The sequence below is a fragment of the Podarcis pityusensis genome (genome assembly GCF_964106645.2).
Source record: "Podarcis pityusensis genome assembly, chromosome: 2".
Classification (NCBI taxonomy): domain Eukaryota; kingdom Metazoa; phylum Chordata; class Lepidosauria; order Squamata; family Lacertidae; genus Podarcis; species Podarcis pityusensis.
Genome location: NC_138029.1, coordinates 63,065,618 through 63,082,058, shown reverse-complemented (window position 1 = coordinate 63,082,058; position 16,441 = coordinate 63,065,618). Strand labels below are relative to the sequence as shown.

The following is a 16,441-nucleotide window of genomic DNA, read 5'->3' as shown; positions in this document are numbered from 1 at the left end:
TTGCAGCCACTAGGCTGCAGCCTAGATTGAGATATAATCTTTGGGCCACAGATTGATCCAGAAGGCACTTCTTTTTTGGATCATATATTCTTATTAGAATCCTGAGACAACATAGTTTGCACCAAAAGAAATAACAAGGGCAGGTGCTAGCCCGAATAGCTGGAGAAACATCAAGAAAAGGAGAAACTTAGACTAGGCGAAAGTAATAATTCCAATGCCAAATAAAATTATGTCCATTCATATGTCTGGTTTATTATTTCTGTATTTTTATGAGGCTGACTCATGATTTAAAATATCCAGTTTTACAATAATAAGGTTCATAGTGGTCCTGAACACTCCAGGAGTCTCATACTGGCAACAGCAGGAATCTTGTTAAACTTCTTACTAAAATTTCAAATATTTTTTCATGATTAACAAAATGTCCCCTGTCACAGCTGTAGTCCAGCTATATCAGAATGACCAAATGTTTCTCACCCCTGCTATAGAGTGTTTCTTCTTTACTGTTCTGCCAAACTGTTTTTTTGTGGTTGATCACCTTCATTTACCATAACGTCCCTCTTTTAGCTCTAGAGGTCCCCAGGTTGAAGCAGAACCTGTCAAACATCTTGGTGAATGTGAGTGATTCCATAGAGATGCGCTGTAAAGTGGATGGCACACATATTCCAAACATCAGCTGGTATAAGGATGAGAAGCTTGTAGAAGAGGTCTCAGGTATGGCTGGTTGAAGATATCTGTTGGGGAGGGAATGAGTGGCATATGAATTTTCCTGCTTCCTAGTGGAGCCTTGCAAGGCTCTGGGTTGGGATATTCAAATTAAAATTCAGGCTGGGTTGTTGCATTCAGTTCAATAACATTCCAGGTGCCATACCAACACAAGTACATTGGTGTAGCCAGTGTGATGTTGTGAACAGAGTGTTAGATTTGTACAAGGAAATCCCACCCAGCCATCAAGCTCTTTGGAAGATTTTGGATCAGTTGCTTTCTCTCAGCTTACCCTTCCTCACAGGGTTGTTTTGATGATAAAATGAGAGTGGAGAACAACTCATGTGTGCCAGCACAAGCCTACTAGAGGAAGGGTGTAATTAATTAATAAAGACTTTCCATACTTCCTGCTTTGCTTCCTCTGTGTGCATGTATCTGCAAACCTATACCAAGAGGCATTATCAGTTATAGCTGTGATTACTGCACAGGAGCAGAGCAATTATAAAAGTTTATGCTACTGTAAGATGTTTCCAAAGAACAAGTAGGCAACACAGATGTTATTCCTGCAGTTTGATTTAAGCCTCCTCTTCCCCATTAAAATAATTACTTGCATCTTCATTTTAAACTTAAATTGAATTACATTTATATGAATTACATTTATATCCTACCTTTCTTCTGTTGTGGAACCCCGGGCAGCATACATGTGGAATTCTTGTGGTCACCCATCCAGGTACTGACCATACCCAGACCTGCTTAGCTTCAGCATCATGTGGCCTCATATACCTTCAGCCCATCCCTTGGGAAATATGGGCAGCAATCCCAAGGAACTACTTGCATGCATGTAAAGGAACCACAGACAATGCTTGAGCAGTCACTTCTGTTTTTGCTACTGAAATTCTGATAACTATGGGGTAGGATAAGATTAAACAGCTTACCTCATCAGTTGTGTGCTTAAAAGCTACAGGAAAATATTTGACTACATGGGCAGTTCCCATTCACCAAAGTAAATGGTACATTTGGACCCCAGGTTCATTCTACTGACCTGCAGTGGCAAACCGATCAATTTCAAAATCTCTCTTAGAAAAGATTTATGCCAAAAAGATCATGGAGAAAAAAATTTGTTCTATGGTTTGTTACTTTACCATTAATGTGTGTCATGTTATACTCTTTGACCACTGAAAACCTCCACAAGCTTTTTCTACCTGTATAGCCTTCAGGAGCTATCTAACTAGTTTCTGACTTTTATTCATAATGAGGTGGGCTAAAATAAATTCCAAAAGAAAATTGGGAATTGTAAGAGCTGCAAAAATTAAGAGTTGCAGAACTGTGAATTGTAAGCCACAACCTGGGATTTGTTTATATCTCCGTACTGGCACACTGCATTTTGTGAAAACTACGTACTGCATCTGGGGGCTACTCTTTCACAAATATTACTTCATTGCTGGGGGATGAGGCATATGAAAGTGACCAAGTGCTGATTACAACAGCATGTGGCGAGCAGTGGTGAAAAGGACTGGTCCCAGTTTGATTTCCATACTCTAATTTTAGTCCAGGCTTCCGCTTTGAACTAGGCCAAAGGCCTAAGGATCCCAGCCCTCCCTAGACGCCACTAGTTCACACCTGAAAGCCCTTCCCCTTCTGCCTGTTTCAGGAATTGACCTGGCAGATTCCAATCAGAGGCTGAGTATCCAGAGGGTGAGAGAAGAGGATGCTGGCCTTTACCTGTGCAGTGTCTGCAATGCCAAGGGTTGTGTGAATTCCTCCGCCAGTGTCTCTGTAGAAGGTACTATTACTAACTTCAACCCCCTAAGCCTGTAGAGGGAAATGTTATTTGGAAAGAAAGCAAAAGAAAGGAAGAGGGATCCCATCAGAATAAAGACCATGCTGAGACAACAGTACAAGATTCATCTTCCTTAACCCAAACTATTAAAAAGAAATCATATTCTCCTATATTTATCCCAGCTGGAAGGAAATCTAGAATATTCTCAACAATGTTTCCTCTGCTGTCTCTTGAAAATGCCCTTGGTTTTGTCATGTTCCTGCTTTAAACTTTATTCACTTGCTAATTCTTATGTGGTTCTTTCTGACCTGTAGGCTCGGATGACAGGACCAATGTGGAGATTGTGATCTTAATTGGGACAGGTGTCATTGCCATCTTCTTTTGGATTCTCTTAATCCTCATCTTCTGTAACATCAAGCGAGTAAGTCTCCTGTGATCCTTCCAACAGAGCCTGATTTGGTGAACAGCAAACAGAATCATGAACAAGAGATGATCCCATAGATCCTATAGAACCTCAGGCCTGGGGCCCAAATGTGGCCTTCAATGACTCTCTATCTTGCCCTCTCTGCAGGCCACACCTCTTCACTGGCCAGTCTTCATGCTTCAAGTGGTTTTGCTTGGCTGGAAAGTGTCCTTGAACTCTGATAGTGCCTTTTGCTAGCCTTAATGGACGAGAGAGCGAGCTGTACAAGTTTATGTAGAAATCCACCTCCACCCACTACTAGCATGTGGCCCTTGAAATGTTGCCCAGAAGGGAATGTGGCCCTCGGGATGAAAAAGGTTCCCTGTCCCTGCCATAGGATGGCTTTGTCTCCCTCCTCTACATTCCCACTGCCTTATGTTTGCAGATCGCCCCATTCACCTAAGGTAGAGAAGTATCTAGTTTCCAGCAGGATGAGAAATCACCTTGGTAACCACCACTGAATACAGATTGCATTGCCACGGGAGGGTGACCAAGGATAAGCCGTCTTGGATGCCTTGGCAGAAAAGCGGTATATAAATGTAAAAAATAAATTAGGGCTCTCCTTTTTTAAATAACTGCAGACCCATAGAATCATAGAATTGTAGAGTTAGTTTCCTTTGTTTCAACGGTCTGGTTAGTTTAGCTGAAGGATGAACCCTTGTTGTGTACAATTTCTTGTGAAGGAAATGATTTAGAGGGAATTGGATAAAATTGCAATATATCCTGAGCTAATAGTAACAGTTTTGTTTCAAACATGGGCCCCTTTCTATTGGGATGGGGGACTGAGACATGGATGTTGAAATGTCAGACCATCTACTTCCCCCTTTTGCTTTGTCAAGCAAAGCCCAATGTATAGGTTCAAGACATGAGGAAAATTGCACAGTAATAGGGGCCCGTTGCAAAACAACAGATTTACCAGCATCTCTCCCTCCCCGCAGCCTGCTCATGCAGATATCAAGACGGGCTACCTTTCTATTATCATGGACCCAGGTGAAGTTCCCTTGGATGAGCAATGTGAATACCTGCCCTACGATTCCAGCAAATGGGAATTCCCTCGGGAGCGACTTCGACTCAGTAAGGTTCAGCATGTTGTTTGCTGCTAAGTGAAGAATATGTTTAGTTCTTTTTTTTCTCTCCTTTCCAGCTTGCCATTGCAAATCCAATTGCCATTTATGAAAGTTGGTTTGCACCACAAAATAACTACAGAAGCCATTGTCTATTCAGTCTCAGAACGCAGCACTTTCTAGAACAGCCCATGCACCCAGCCTCTGTAGGGCTGCCAGAAATGCAGGCATTGATGGAGATTATGAAGTTCTCATACCTATGCAGTATAGCCTCACCTTTCCCATGCGCTCTGGTCAACAGCAGCAAAAACGACACCTCATTTTCAGCTATCTGTTTCCTTCCTCTGCTTTGTTGACTCTGCGTCTGTCTCACTTCCTCCCCTCTCTCTAAAAATACAGCCACCTGGAGATGGTGAAAATGCCATTCTTTCCTCTTCCTTTTTTCACACCTTTTCTTCTTTTTTGTCCCAGTTTCCTGTTTTGTTTTGATCCCATTCAATGACTGTTACAGCCATTACATGAAATGAGTTCATCTAACTGCACCCTGGCCATATTTTTTTTAAACGCTGTCTCTCTTCTCCCCCCCCCCCAAAAAAAACCTTTCTTTTTTCAGGTAAAGTCCTGGGCCATGGAGCCTTTGGGAAAGTGATGGAAGCCTCTGCATTTGGAATTAATAAGAGTAACAGCTGTGAGACAGTGGCAGTAAAAATGCTCAAAGGTAGGTGTAATAAATGACATCTAAGTATTACTTGTCTGTCTAAAAACATTCACTTGGTTAATTTTTTCTTTCTGGAAGTCCATTTCCCTATGATTTAAGCAAATCCCTCATCATCTCCCAACCCTAACCCCCAATATGTTCTTCTGCCAGCAGGATCCACTAAGCTGATCTTCCTCTGTAGAAGTAATTAGCTATAGCCTTTTCTGAATCTTCAGTTTCTTTGCCTTTGACTGTTTGTCAGTCAGTAACTGCTAAACAGTGTCCCATTCCTCCCAATACAGCTGGGCAGGGAGTGAGGGGAAGGTGGCCTTTAAACAGAGCTGACCTACAGAGGCTCTAAACGTCAGATCAACATCAGATCCAATAAAATGAGGGCAGAGAGGATTCTCCATAACCGGTTAATATAGATGACCCAAGTGATAACTTGGGACCCATGGAACCAGTTGGTGAGCCAGCTGTTTATATTGGTAAAAACCATTTTGTTACTGGATTATCAGATGGGTACTCAATACCATGGTAAGTTACCACTAGGCAAATTGTCATCTCTGTTCTCCCAGTGAGCCAATGAGTCTCAGAACAAAATGTTACAGTGCCCAAAGATTAATTACAGGAGAGAAAAAGATCAGCTGAGATAATGTAGATGATAACAAGGAGGAAACAGATGTAAGTGACATACTCTAATGGAACAACAGTAGAATAGTTATCTCAGTAGACAAGAATAGCGTTGCTCAGATTCTCCAGGTAGGAACCTTCATATAGCAGCTGTTCAGGGAAACCTCTGGGTATACCTTGCGCTGTTTGTCAGAATTAACCACGGTGCTGCAGTCAGGCATTAAGCTGTGGTTCCATCTGTTACAATCAGAACCAAAAAGAATCCAAGCCCCTTGAAATTAGAGCTTTCCATAAATGTTTGTAGTCATAATTTCAAATGGCCAAGAGCAATTCAGGTAGGGATTTCTGCAAAGGCCACCCAATGTTCCTGTTCCATCTCCAGGGCTTGTGGACATCCACACTTGGCTTAGGGGACATGGGGGTGGGGGTGGGAAGTCTGGCTGCATGAGTAGAACTTAGCACTGCATTGAATTCCACCCCATATTTATAATTATTTTTCTTAAGCCTTCTTAAGTTTCACTTATATAATAGCAGAGCATGACACATTTTAATGTACTGGCACTGCCGTACAGGCCCAGTGAATGTATGATGGTGGCTGCATTGTATGGCATTCTTAAAGTTCAAGCCTATTCATGTTTTCTTAGAAGCAAGTCCCATTGAGTTTAGTGTGAGTACATTTACTCCCAATGTACTGAGATGAAAGAGGCAGATGTTTGAATAACAAAGCCTTTGCTGCACTGGTGTCAACAAACAAAAAAGAATTTACTGTCAAGAGAAGTTGTCCATGCTATGTAGTTGCAAAGACTACGCTTTCCTCTCGTCTCTCTTAGAAGATGGGATGCTGAATGAAGAAATTAATATTTTGTTTTGGATGAATCATATCAAGCTTTGCAATGTAAGATTTGCAAACAATTTCTTAAAGCAAGCTATATCTATCTATCTATCTATCTATCTATCTATCTATCTCAGGAATGGTTTTTGGTGACAAACATAGATATGAGCTATCTGGATGCTAGAAGTGGCAATTAAGGGATAATTGTAACATTGTTTTCAGAGGGAGCTACTGCAAGTGAACACAAAGCGCTTATGTCAGAGCTGAAGATCCTCATCCATATTGGAAACCATCTGAATGTGGTTAACCTGCTGGGTGCCTGCACCAAACCTAACGGTAAATATTGGTAAATATTGCAGCCAAAGCCGGGGAGGAGGGGATTAACAGTGTGAATGTGGTTAGAAAGACATGACACCAGCCTGGGATAGAAATAGCCACAACTCTATTGGCACAGGCATTGGGCATGGATCCTGAATCAGCTAACCCAATTGCTGACTGATATCGCCATCAGAGTCAGACAAGGTGAGAGGATAGCCTCCACTGATGCAAATCTAACAAGGAAATCCCACCAGGATGCCGTTCAGGTTTTTGGACAGAACCCTACCCCCTTTACCAGATTACCTTGAGTTTTGCCTGATATTTGGGGGGTGGATCACCTACCCAGCCCAAGCTTTTGTCTAAGGAGCCAGCCCAAAAGTGACAATTGCTATGAGGAAGGCAAAAAACCCCAAACTAACCCGATACATCTTCAGGCAAATTCCTTCCTGCTCATGAATACGACGACTGAGAAATTCAACAGCAGGGTCCTGTACATGCGCTGCCCTTTTCCCATTGGGCAAAGCCACAAAATACAGAGAGGGTGGGTGGAATATCTGTTCCGGACTGTTCTGCTGGATAGTAAGGCAGTCGACTTTTATGCCTCGCTGACATCAGCTAGATGTGTGGGGTGATGACCTCCCACCCTTGGTCTCCCTAGTGCTGCCCCAGGCCACAACTGCTGCCACTGTCTTGATCACCTTGCATGTAAAAGAAAAAATGGTACGAGAGCCATCTCACATTGTCCCTGTACAGCAGGATAGGGAACCTCAGGCACAGAGGTCAAATATGGCCCTCCAGGCCTCTCTGTCTGTCCCTTGAGACACTCCTGACGCCACATTGCCCCAGCTCTGCTTCTTCCTTGAATGCTTTTACCAGGCTATAATGTATATTTGAATTCTGATCATGCTTCTTGCTCACCCTGATGGGGCGTGTGTCAATAAATTAACATTTGTTGCTCCACCCACCACTCCCTGTGGCCTTCAGAAGCTTGTCTAGAGCGGAACGCAGCTAGAAGAATGTCTTGCACAGGGTATATACCATGTGGGTAGTATGGTGTGAAAGACAAGGCAATCCAAATTTCTTACACTTAAGCCTGCCCGAAAGAAACACACTTTCTTATTGACTTCTCTACTGCAGGTCCCCTCATGGTTATTGTTGAATTCTGTAAATATGGAAACCTCTCCAATTATCTGCGGACCAAACGGGAAGGATTCAGTCCTTATAGGGTATGTGACTGACATTATCTTGGCAATAATTCTAACTCTGTTTTCATAGGATAGTCTGAACATCATCATCATCATCATCATCATCATCATCATCGTATTATTGAAGAAAAATCACTTGCTTAAGCATGTTTCAGTCCCTCTGAACACTATGGCTTGGTGTGTAAATAAAAAGTGGCAGAAACAATCTAAAGTAGAGGAGGAGGAGCTGGAAAACTGCTGCTGCTTCCCCTGCCCTTGCCCACAGGTTTTGCCTCCTTTACTGTGTCCCCCAATTACCTTTTTCCTCGCTAGGCCCACATTCAGTCTAGGGGCCTGCACTGGAGAAAGGAGATGAAGGGGGTTGTGGTGTTAAGAGCAACAGGACAAACCAGGATCCAGCATCCTTCTTCACCTGCTCTGCTCTTTCTGCTTCACGCTTTCCCCTGCCAGGAGGCCCATAGGCAGCATACCTCCAAATGTCAGTTCCAGGAGAACAACAGTGGTAGAGGACTGCTGCTCACATGCCCTGTTTTTGCAGTCTTCCCAGGGGCATCTGGTAGGCTGCTGGAATAGATGGACATTTGTTCAGGGCTCTCCTGATGTTCACCATAATACTTTACAGCTCAGTAACAAATGAGCCTTCTGACAGCTGGGTCTGCTTCTCCGCTTCTAGTCAGTCGCTCAAAAGTGGAGGTTAGAGCTTCTGGGCTGCTTAACCTGAGCTGAGATTGAATCACTGCAGCATAAGCATGAAGGCTTTTCCACACTTCCACTTGTGCCATGCCTAAAAAGTATGGATTCAAGCAGTTTCCCCCTGGTCCCGCTCCTTTCCAAGGGAAAACCCAATGTTTAGCGATAGATGGGAACAAATGGCAATCTGGGGGAAACCCAAATCACTGTTTGCTCAGATTGAGGACTAAAGAGAGGTTTTCCCTGGGGGAAAGCAGCGGGACAAGGGAAGGTGTAGATAAGCCCATAGTCTGCCTCATGGTGATCCTTGTGATGGGGTGTGCTTCCTAGGAAAAATCTCCCCGACTACGCGTCCAAGTTCGTTCTATCGTGGAAGCTGTGAGAGCAGACAGAAGGAGTCGGTCTGGTACCACTGACAGTGCAATTCTTAATAGACTTCTGATGAACAAGAGCCAGGCAGCACCGCCGCCACCACTCATACAAGAAGGTAAAGAACTCATTGAATCTTCATGGGCGGAGGGGAGCAAGGAATTTAGGGAACTTGAAAGAAAGTGTGCAGGATTTCTTTAAGCACACACGAAGGTTGGGCCAGTGGCAGAGTGGATAATGTTCCCTTTTAGAGACCTGGAAGCAGATGGAAAGGGAGGGAGCCAGACTTTATGGGTATTCATCACAGTTCACATGCAAGGTGGGAAGAACTCAAGGAACCAAAAAGAATGCACTGAAGAGGAAGCTGGGGGCATTGGTCCTTAGTGACCCTAGTCTGTGTAACAAGTGCAGAGGAGTACAGCCTGCACAAAAGCCTACAGTGAGTTTATTGAAAGGTGCAAAGGGTAAGATTCCACTCTGTTCCTTGACCATAAAAATGTAGGTTAGAGAATATGGAACAAAGTCATGGAGGGCCCTGGACCTTCCCTTGGAGGCCTGATGCTCCCTTCAGCCAGCAGTCAGATGACCATATATCATGTGCAACTTAAATGTGTGCCCTGTATAGAAATTTTGAGGGCATTAAAAAACATTGAATACTAACAATATTTGTAAAAATTAAAGAGCTTTATACAGCTTTACAACTGCACAAACATAAATAGTAATTGTTCTAATCACTGCATGAGGACAGTAACAAATTCAATCACAGTCATACAAAATACATGTGCTTAATGTTGATTAGTAAATATAGATCCAATTTTCAGACCTTTCCTGTTTCTCTGTTAATCTCCCAAAGCTTTTGTAGGAGCAAAGGAATCCCTTCTAAAGAGAATGATTCCTAGGCTTTCCTAGTACAGTAAACCACTGTTCTTACCCCATGAATATATATAACTTTCCGCAATAAGCCACAGGACTATCTAAAGATGATTAGCCCCTGGTCAAATGGCAAGTTTATAAATCTACAAAGGTCAGCAATCTGCAATGTCTTAATCAGGCAATACCTCAGCCAAGTAAAATGATTTTCCTGGAGGCAGGCAGTTTTCCTATCTGTCTGGCACTGAAATACAGTTTTCTTCATCGGGAAAATACTAAGCCCTGTCTTTATTCTCAGCTATAGGCCTCACATCTGCTTGAAGTGTCTCTCATAATTAAATTAATATATCTGTAGGTGTCAGTACCACCTTTCCATTGCAGAGACAATGTCCCTAGTGCAGAGTCCTCATCAATTGTATAAAATCAGGCTGTGCTTTCAGCAACACAAATGGTTAATGATAATTATTTTTAATATCAGGCATACAGCTACACAGGCTTAAGTTCTGTTAAGCCTTGTACTTAACCATGCATAGCTTTGTCTTTGATTGCCATCACTGATCCCAGTTGTCTGGATTAGACTAGCAAGCAAGTCTAAGATTTCTCTAGGACACTCTGAAGAAAATCACTATAGTCTAGGCAAAAGCTGGTTGACCTGGAGATTTTTCACTGCCACAAACCTTCAGAATGTAACTTCCTTTCTTGCACATTTGTACAGTGGATGATTTGTGGCAGAGCCCTCTGACAATGGAAGATCTGATCTGCTACAGTTTCCAGGTGGCACGTGGTATGGAGTTTTTAGCTTCCAGAAAGGTAAGCACTCCACATACTTACTCTGACTCACCCCCCCCCCCCCGTTGGTTGGTTGGTTGGTTGGTTGGTTGGTTTTGTTGTTTTTTGTTTTGTTTTTTTTTTGTCTACAATCTTAACAGAGGGGATATAATAAGAGATTTATAAAACAATGTGTGGTGTGAAGAAAATGGGCAGAGAGAAGCCTTTCTCCTTCTCTTGTACTAGAACTTTGAGTCATCCAGTGAAGTGGACTGACAGTAGATTCAGGACAAGTAAAAGACGGTACCACTTCACAAACTGCATAATTTTGTGAAGTGGTACCGTCTTTTACTTGTCCTGAAGGTGTGCTGATGGCCATGTACACACTTTAAACACATTCAAGAAGGAGCAGTCTAACCATGTTTTTAAAGCCATGGTGGATGATATTAAGTACATCCAATTTGAGAGACAGTACCCTGTATGCTAATTGTGATCTTGTTCTCCGAGTGTGTAGTAAAAAAATGCACCATCCACAAACAAGGGGGAGGTAGTGGCATGCTTGGACAGTCACAAGGCATGCAGAAGTACAAAAAAATAATTTGAAAAAAATCCATAAAGGGAGGGGGTGGATCCCAAAACAGTCCAATGAAGGCTGAGTATGGTCAGTGGAGACAACAGGATGCAGACAGATTGTTGGGGAAGAGGAACAGAAAATGAAGGAGGGGGTGGAATGGAGTATCCTGGATAAGGGCATGGCTGACTGGAAAATTGATCCACACTGCCATTGTGTGATTGTATAGAGGGCTGTTGCTTTCAAGCCCGGCCTGCTCACATTGGGTGACTTGTGAGCACTCCCCAAAGGAGCTATTACTTGTCCTGAACACAGGGATTACTAGAATATCTTCATAGGATCAATGATCTGCTTTTGACTTACTTTGAGAGAAAAGCCCTGAGACTTCTGTACTTGTTCATAGTTTCTGATATCCCATCAGTCATTTCCACACTAGAATCTATATTCCTGATGCCGTCTCCCCTTTTTTTCTTTTCCTTTAGTGCATCCATAGAGACTTGGCAGCACGCAACATCTTGCTATCAGAAAACAATGTGGTGAAGATCTGTGACTTTGGTCTGGCTCGGGACATCTATAAGGATCCTGACTATGTCAGGAAGGGCAGCGTGAGTTGTGGGTCATGGATATGGGGAACTGGAATTGGCTTTAAAAGTTTATAGTCAGTGCCTTCAGTATATGTTTGCTTATGACCAGTTCTTACTGAAATACAGAGAGGATGTTTATCGTCTGTTCTTATAGATACGAAGAGGAATGGAGTAGAGAAATAAAATGGTTAAGAGGCTTTGTCTAATGCACTTCCTTGGCACAAAATATGCATTTTGTTCCGTGTAAGAGAAAGACAGTATAGAGGGTAGCACTTAGCCTTGCCATCTGTAGTGTAGGGCTACTTGATTTCACCTGTCATCTGCAATAAACATCATGCTTCCCTCACCTGAAAGATGTTCATATGTTTTCTGCTTAGCTGTGCATCCCCAACTGAATTAAAGCCTAGGTCCCTATAACTGCTTTTGCTCACAATTCTTTATTGCTACACTTTGTATACAGTATTTTGAAACGTGTGTGCAAAACATCAGCTTTCTATCTGTTGTGGAAGTATTCATAACCTCATTGAGTTAGTGAATGAAGCCCAAGCATCTAAGGATTGCAACTCCCATGATTCCTGACTATTGGCCTGGGGTTGATGGCCAGCAACATCTGGATGGCCACAGATTAATCACCTCTGATCTAGGTAGATAATATCAGGCTACAGCTTCCTAATCTGCACCTAAATAGATATTCACTTGATTTGGTGCCTGTCTGCATGAGCCACTATAGGATGTTCAGAGATTTTTCTGTGGGTTTTCTTATTTAGTTGCTATTAACCTTTTTCTGAGCTGTAATAGCCATTCACATTTATTTCTCTTCCATAGGCTCGTCTCCCACTAAAGTGGATGGCTCCAGAAAGCATCTTTGACAAAGTCTACACCACCCAGAGTGATGTCTGGTCATTTGGAGTCCTCCTATGGGAGATCTTCTCACTAGGTGAGCACTGATGAATAGTTGAACTCTCCCCTGAGCCACCCATACTCTTAGATGCATGTGACTTTGAAGGTAGGTTGCTGGAAGGGCCCCCTAAATCTCCTTATTTTACCTACCTTACCACTCCAGTTGCATCTATTCTGCTAATTATTTTGGGTTGTCATTCTTGTGCAAGGATTTCCACCTAAGGAATAGGACTCTTTCTCTCCGCATGAACCCCAACCTCCCCAGATCTGTTCGGGGGGGGGGGGGCGGTTCCTCTAACCATCCAGAGTAAATTGGGAGGGAGCTTGGGGGGAGGTAGAGACAGGAAAAAGAGAGTAAGTCCCGTTGATCAGGTAGATGCAACACTTTGCTACATGTGACCTGCAGCACACCTTCTTCGGGCATTACAAAGCCTACTTTTGGATCTTAACACCCCTGAATGCATATCCCAGAAACCTCCTGTCTCAAATTTATCAACTAGGTTTCAGTTCTGTAGAACTTCTTTACAGAAAGTTAGCCTTTCCTTTTTGTGCATAATTTCCAGTTTTATAAAGGCCTGAACCAATATTGACTAGTTCTTGAGCAACATTTTGATTCCAGTACTTGTAGCTTTGGCCCTGTCTAAGTAGGCTACTTCAGATTCCTAAAGTGAGTGTAAAATAACAGGTGAGACAGAGGAGCACTCACACAATATAAGAAAAACAGGGATATCTCTGTGAGTTCTCTCACAGTGTAAAAGAACAGATGGGGCATTTTTGCAGATGCAATTGTGCCTTCTTCTCTTTCATCTTTCCTTCATGCCCCTGCCTGACAATCTGTGGATTATCTTCTTCAGGTGCCTCCCCATACCCTGGAGTCCAGATCAATGAAGAATTTTGCCAGAGACTGAAAGATGGCACCAGGATGAGAGCTCCAGAATATGCCACTGCAGAAATGTGAGTCAGAGCACTTGAAAACAGTGCCAGCAGCAAAAAAAATAAAATACTGTAGTCCACAGAATATAGATCCATAGAGGTTCCCAAGATCTGAAGCATATTTTCTTCCTCTGCTTTGGCTAGTGTGCTAAAGGCTCAACATGATATAGCCATTTAAACTCTTTCATTTGCTTCTGTAGTAACACTGCTGGTGCTCAACTCCAGCATTTACCTTAAGGAGAGGCTTTCCCTTTGCAGCAGTTTCCAAATTCTAGCTTTGTATTTGATTGACAGTTATAGGATGAAGAGATTGATCAGCTTCATGCAAAGGCTTGTTGTGTTTTTCTCTGCAGTTACCGTATAATGCTAAGCTGTTGGTATGGTGATCCCAAGGAAAGACCAACATTCTCGGACTTGGTGGAGATCCTGGGGAACCTTCTTCAGGAGAATGTCCAGCATGTAAGTTCTCATTTGTAATCATAGATCAGAAACCAGCTGCAAAAGCCAGCTAGGTGCAAGGAGTTATTTCTTTGGTGAGCTGCTGAGTAATCATTTAGATACAGTGGAGATGGGGAGCCTCTTTGTCTGGCAGCCCAAATTTGACAGCTGAATGTGATTAAGATTAGAAGACTAGCGTCAAATCTCTTTCCTTCTCTTTCTCTCTCTTCAGAGAGGTTTTTCAACACACGTGCTGCCCTCTTTTACCTTAGTGTCTTTCTAATAGTGCTTGGGGGAAAGCTTAAAACCAGAAATTGTTTCAGAAATATACATCCTTACTTATCTTGTACCCCTTGCCTGTCTTGTATCCCAGGACATTTGGTACAATCGGACTGTGGAGTTGATGCCACCAGCAAATTGTTAAATGGGTTGGATGACAGAAGTGGGTGTCCTTACCTTTTATTTGCAAGTCAGGAGATGGGGAGATGAAAGCATTGTTTCACTTTCCGATATAAAACAGTTTGATCTATTTGCTTTTCTTATGAAATTCATCTACCCATTATTCCTCAGAAGTATGTGTCTGCACAGGCGTTAACGGCTATCCTCTTTTTTCCTGGAGGAGAAAATGGGAGCAGGGGGAGAACTACCGTTTCTTCACTCTCATTGTTGCGGCTTCTGGCAAATTCTTCAATTTTCCTGGCACATAACTACTTATTTAAATTCCCATTAGGAAGGGAAGGATTATATCCCACTTAATGACTCTCTGAGTTCTGAAGATGATGGCTTCTCCCAGGTAGCTTCCTCCATCCAGCAGAATTCTGATGAAGAGGAATTTGACTTGAGGATGCACTGTCACAATATAGCAGCAAGGTAAGTCCCTGCTGAATCCTGGAAGAGTCAAGCTGAGAGCTGGCCAAACTAAGAACAAAGCCTTTTAGAAAGGCAGTATTATCTCACATCAAACATTTTTATATCATTAGGCTACGAACAATATTTTCAGCCACAACTACTTCTCATGGATGTTACGCATTTAACTTGGACCCCTGCCCTCCCCAAAATACAGTTTATCTGTTGCTTGCTAATAAAACAGCAAGATTTGCTCTATACATGTCCAGATAATATACATGTGGGACAATAAATACTTTTTGCTAGACTGGAAAAGGTGGGTACCCCAAGCACTAAAAAATGGAAGGCCATTGATGCACAATATTTGTCTTCATCTTGGAGATGCAAAGTGACAGTAGCTATGGGGGTGGCATAGGAAGAGAGACATGTCATTTCCACCCAAAGCATCAACATCCCCAGTGACAGCTGATGAATCCTGCTTCATGTTGCTACATTTAAATCACTGCTGTACTTACCAAGGTTATTCTAAGGGCTAAACCAGGCACTCTATGCAATATATGTGTAGCAGTGGAAGAATGGCAGGGGGAGGGGGATTCTTAAAATTTCCCTGCCATCCATATTCCTGTTCAAAACCAGTCCTCAACCTGCTTTTCATCCTTGAGGACTGGGAAAAATGGCTTCTCCCAGGCTACTTTTCCTTTCCTGAAGCTACAGAAATCTGTGTGCAATGTCTACTTAGGCCTTAAACATACTTTCTGAGGAGCAAGGGGAAAGGGTAATAACACATTCAGACTGTGCTACTTTTTTTCTGCAGAATTTTATGTCTTAACTGACCCAGTATTGCTGACCAGAAGAGCACAAAGTGAAGATTTCCTTATTTAATGTGCATGTTCCACCAGTATCTTTTCTGATTCACCCTTTACTTTATGTCCTTTCCCAGATATTATAACTGTGTGTCTTTCCCTGGCTGTTTAACTGGTGGGAATCAGATAAGGTGTCCATCCAGAATAAAGACTTTTGAAGAATTTCCTATGACACAAACCATGTATAAAGCACATCCGGTGAGTGGAGCAAAGTGGTAGAGACAGAAGGAAAAATTGAAAAATAAACAGTTCAATGTATATTTGTCCATTACTGCATTAAAGACTGGTTAAAGACCAGTTAAACAGTGTTTTCTGCCACACTTCAATATTCACACAAATTGCTAACACCATGATTTACAGTTGGCATGAAAGCTAGATGTGTATTGAGGAAACTCTTCTAAAAATAGAATATAGGGACTATCCATCCTCATTATATTTAGGCAACTACATCCCAGATAAAGGTATTTACTGTATTAATGGTGGTGGGGTGTGTTAATTCAAATCTGCTATTATTTTTGTGATTGGACAACATTTGGGTTGGTAAGTCTACTTCTGATGAAGAAGCACATACACTGCTTTCAGATAACCAAAGAATTTAAATTTTACCTTCTGAAAATCTCAGGTAATGCAACATAACAAGAACAAAACAACAACAACTAATAAAGTGGTACCTCGGGTTAAGTACTTAATTCGTTCTGGAGGTCCGTACTTAACCTGAAACTGTTCTTAACCTGAAGCACCACTTTAGTTAATGGGGCCTCCTGCTGCCACCGTGCCACCAGAGCACGATTTCTGTTCTCATCCTGAAGCAAAGTTCTTAACCTGAAGCACTATTTCTGGGTTAGTGGAGTCTGTAACCTGAAGCATATGTAACCACTGTACCGGTACCACTGTAATAACTAATAATAATAAATA

At 42.4% G+C, this 16,441-nt stretch overlaps 1 protein-coding gene and 1 long non-coding RNA gene across 5 annotated transcripts in view; one reads left to right on the top strand and one right to left on the bottom strand.

The window, feature by feature from the left end:
- The window catches only part of FLT4 (fms related receptor tyrosine kinase 4), an 88,271-nt gene that overhangs the window by 65,084 nt on the left and 6,746 nt on the right, over nucleotides 1-16,441 (top strand). For all 4 annotated transcript variants that reach the window (XM_080991274.1, XM_080991273.1, XM_080991272.1 and 1 more), the window contains exons 14-28: nucleotides 565-711; nucleotides 2,354-2,485; nucleotides 2,797-2,903; nucleotides 3,884-4,019; nucleotides 4,623-4,727; nucleotides 6,394-6,507; nucleotides 7,627-7,715; nucleotides 8,715-8,871; nucleotides 10,339-10,433; nucleotides 11,445-11,567; nucleotides 12,372-12,483; nucleotides 13,301-13,400; nucleotides 13,733-13,838; nucleotides 14,548-14,687; nucleotides 15,604-15,724. In XM_080991274.1, the coding sequence (XP_080847400.1) occupies nucleotides 565-711; nucleotides 2,354-2,485; nucleotides 2,797-2,903; nucleotides 3,884-4,019; nucleotides 4,623-4,727; nucleotides 6,394-6,507; nucleotides 7,627-7,715; nucleotides 8,715-8,871; nucleotides 10,339-10,433; nucleotides 11,445-11,567; nucleotides 12,372-12,483; nucleotides 13,301-13,400; nucleotides 13,733-13,838; nucleotides 14,548-14,687; nucleotides 15,604-15,724 (1,784 nt within the window). The remainder of the gene's footprint in view (nucleotides 1-564; nucleotides 712-2,353; nucleotides 2,486-2,796; nucleotides 2,904-3,883; nucleotides 4,020-4,622; nucleotides 4,728-6,393; nucleotides 6,508-7,626; nucleotides 7,716-8,714; nucleotides 8,872-10,338; nucleotides 10,434-11,444; nucleotides 11,568-12,371; nucleotides 12,484-13,300; nucleotides 13,401-13,732; nucleotides 13,839-14,547; nucleotides 14,688-15,603; nucleotides 15,725-16,441) is intronic.
- On the bottom strand, nucleotides 228-15,597 carry LOC308469249. Its single transcript, XR_013982052.1, has 7 exons — nucleotides 15,498-15,597; nucleotides 14,274-14,430; nucleotides 6,106-6,180; nucleotides 2,791-2,933; nucleotides 2,425-2,514; nucleotides 1,371-1,532; nucleotides 228-731 (listed from the first exon to the last, which is right to left on the bottom strand). It is a non-coding gene; the product is annotated as an uncharacterized lncRNA (long non-coding RNA).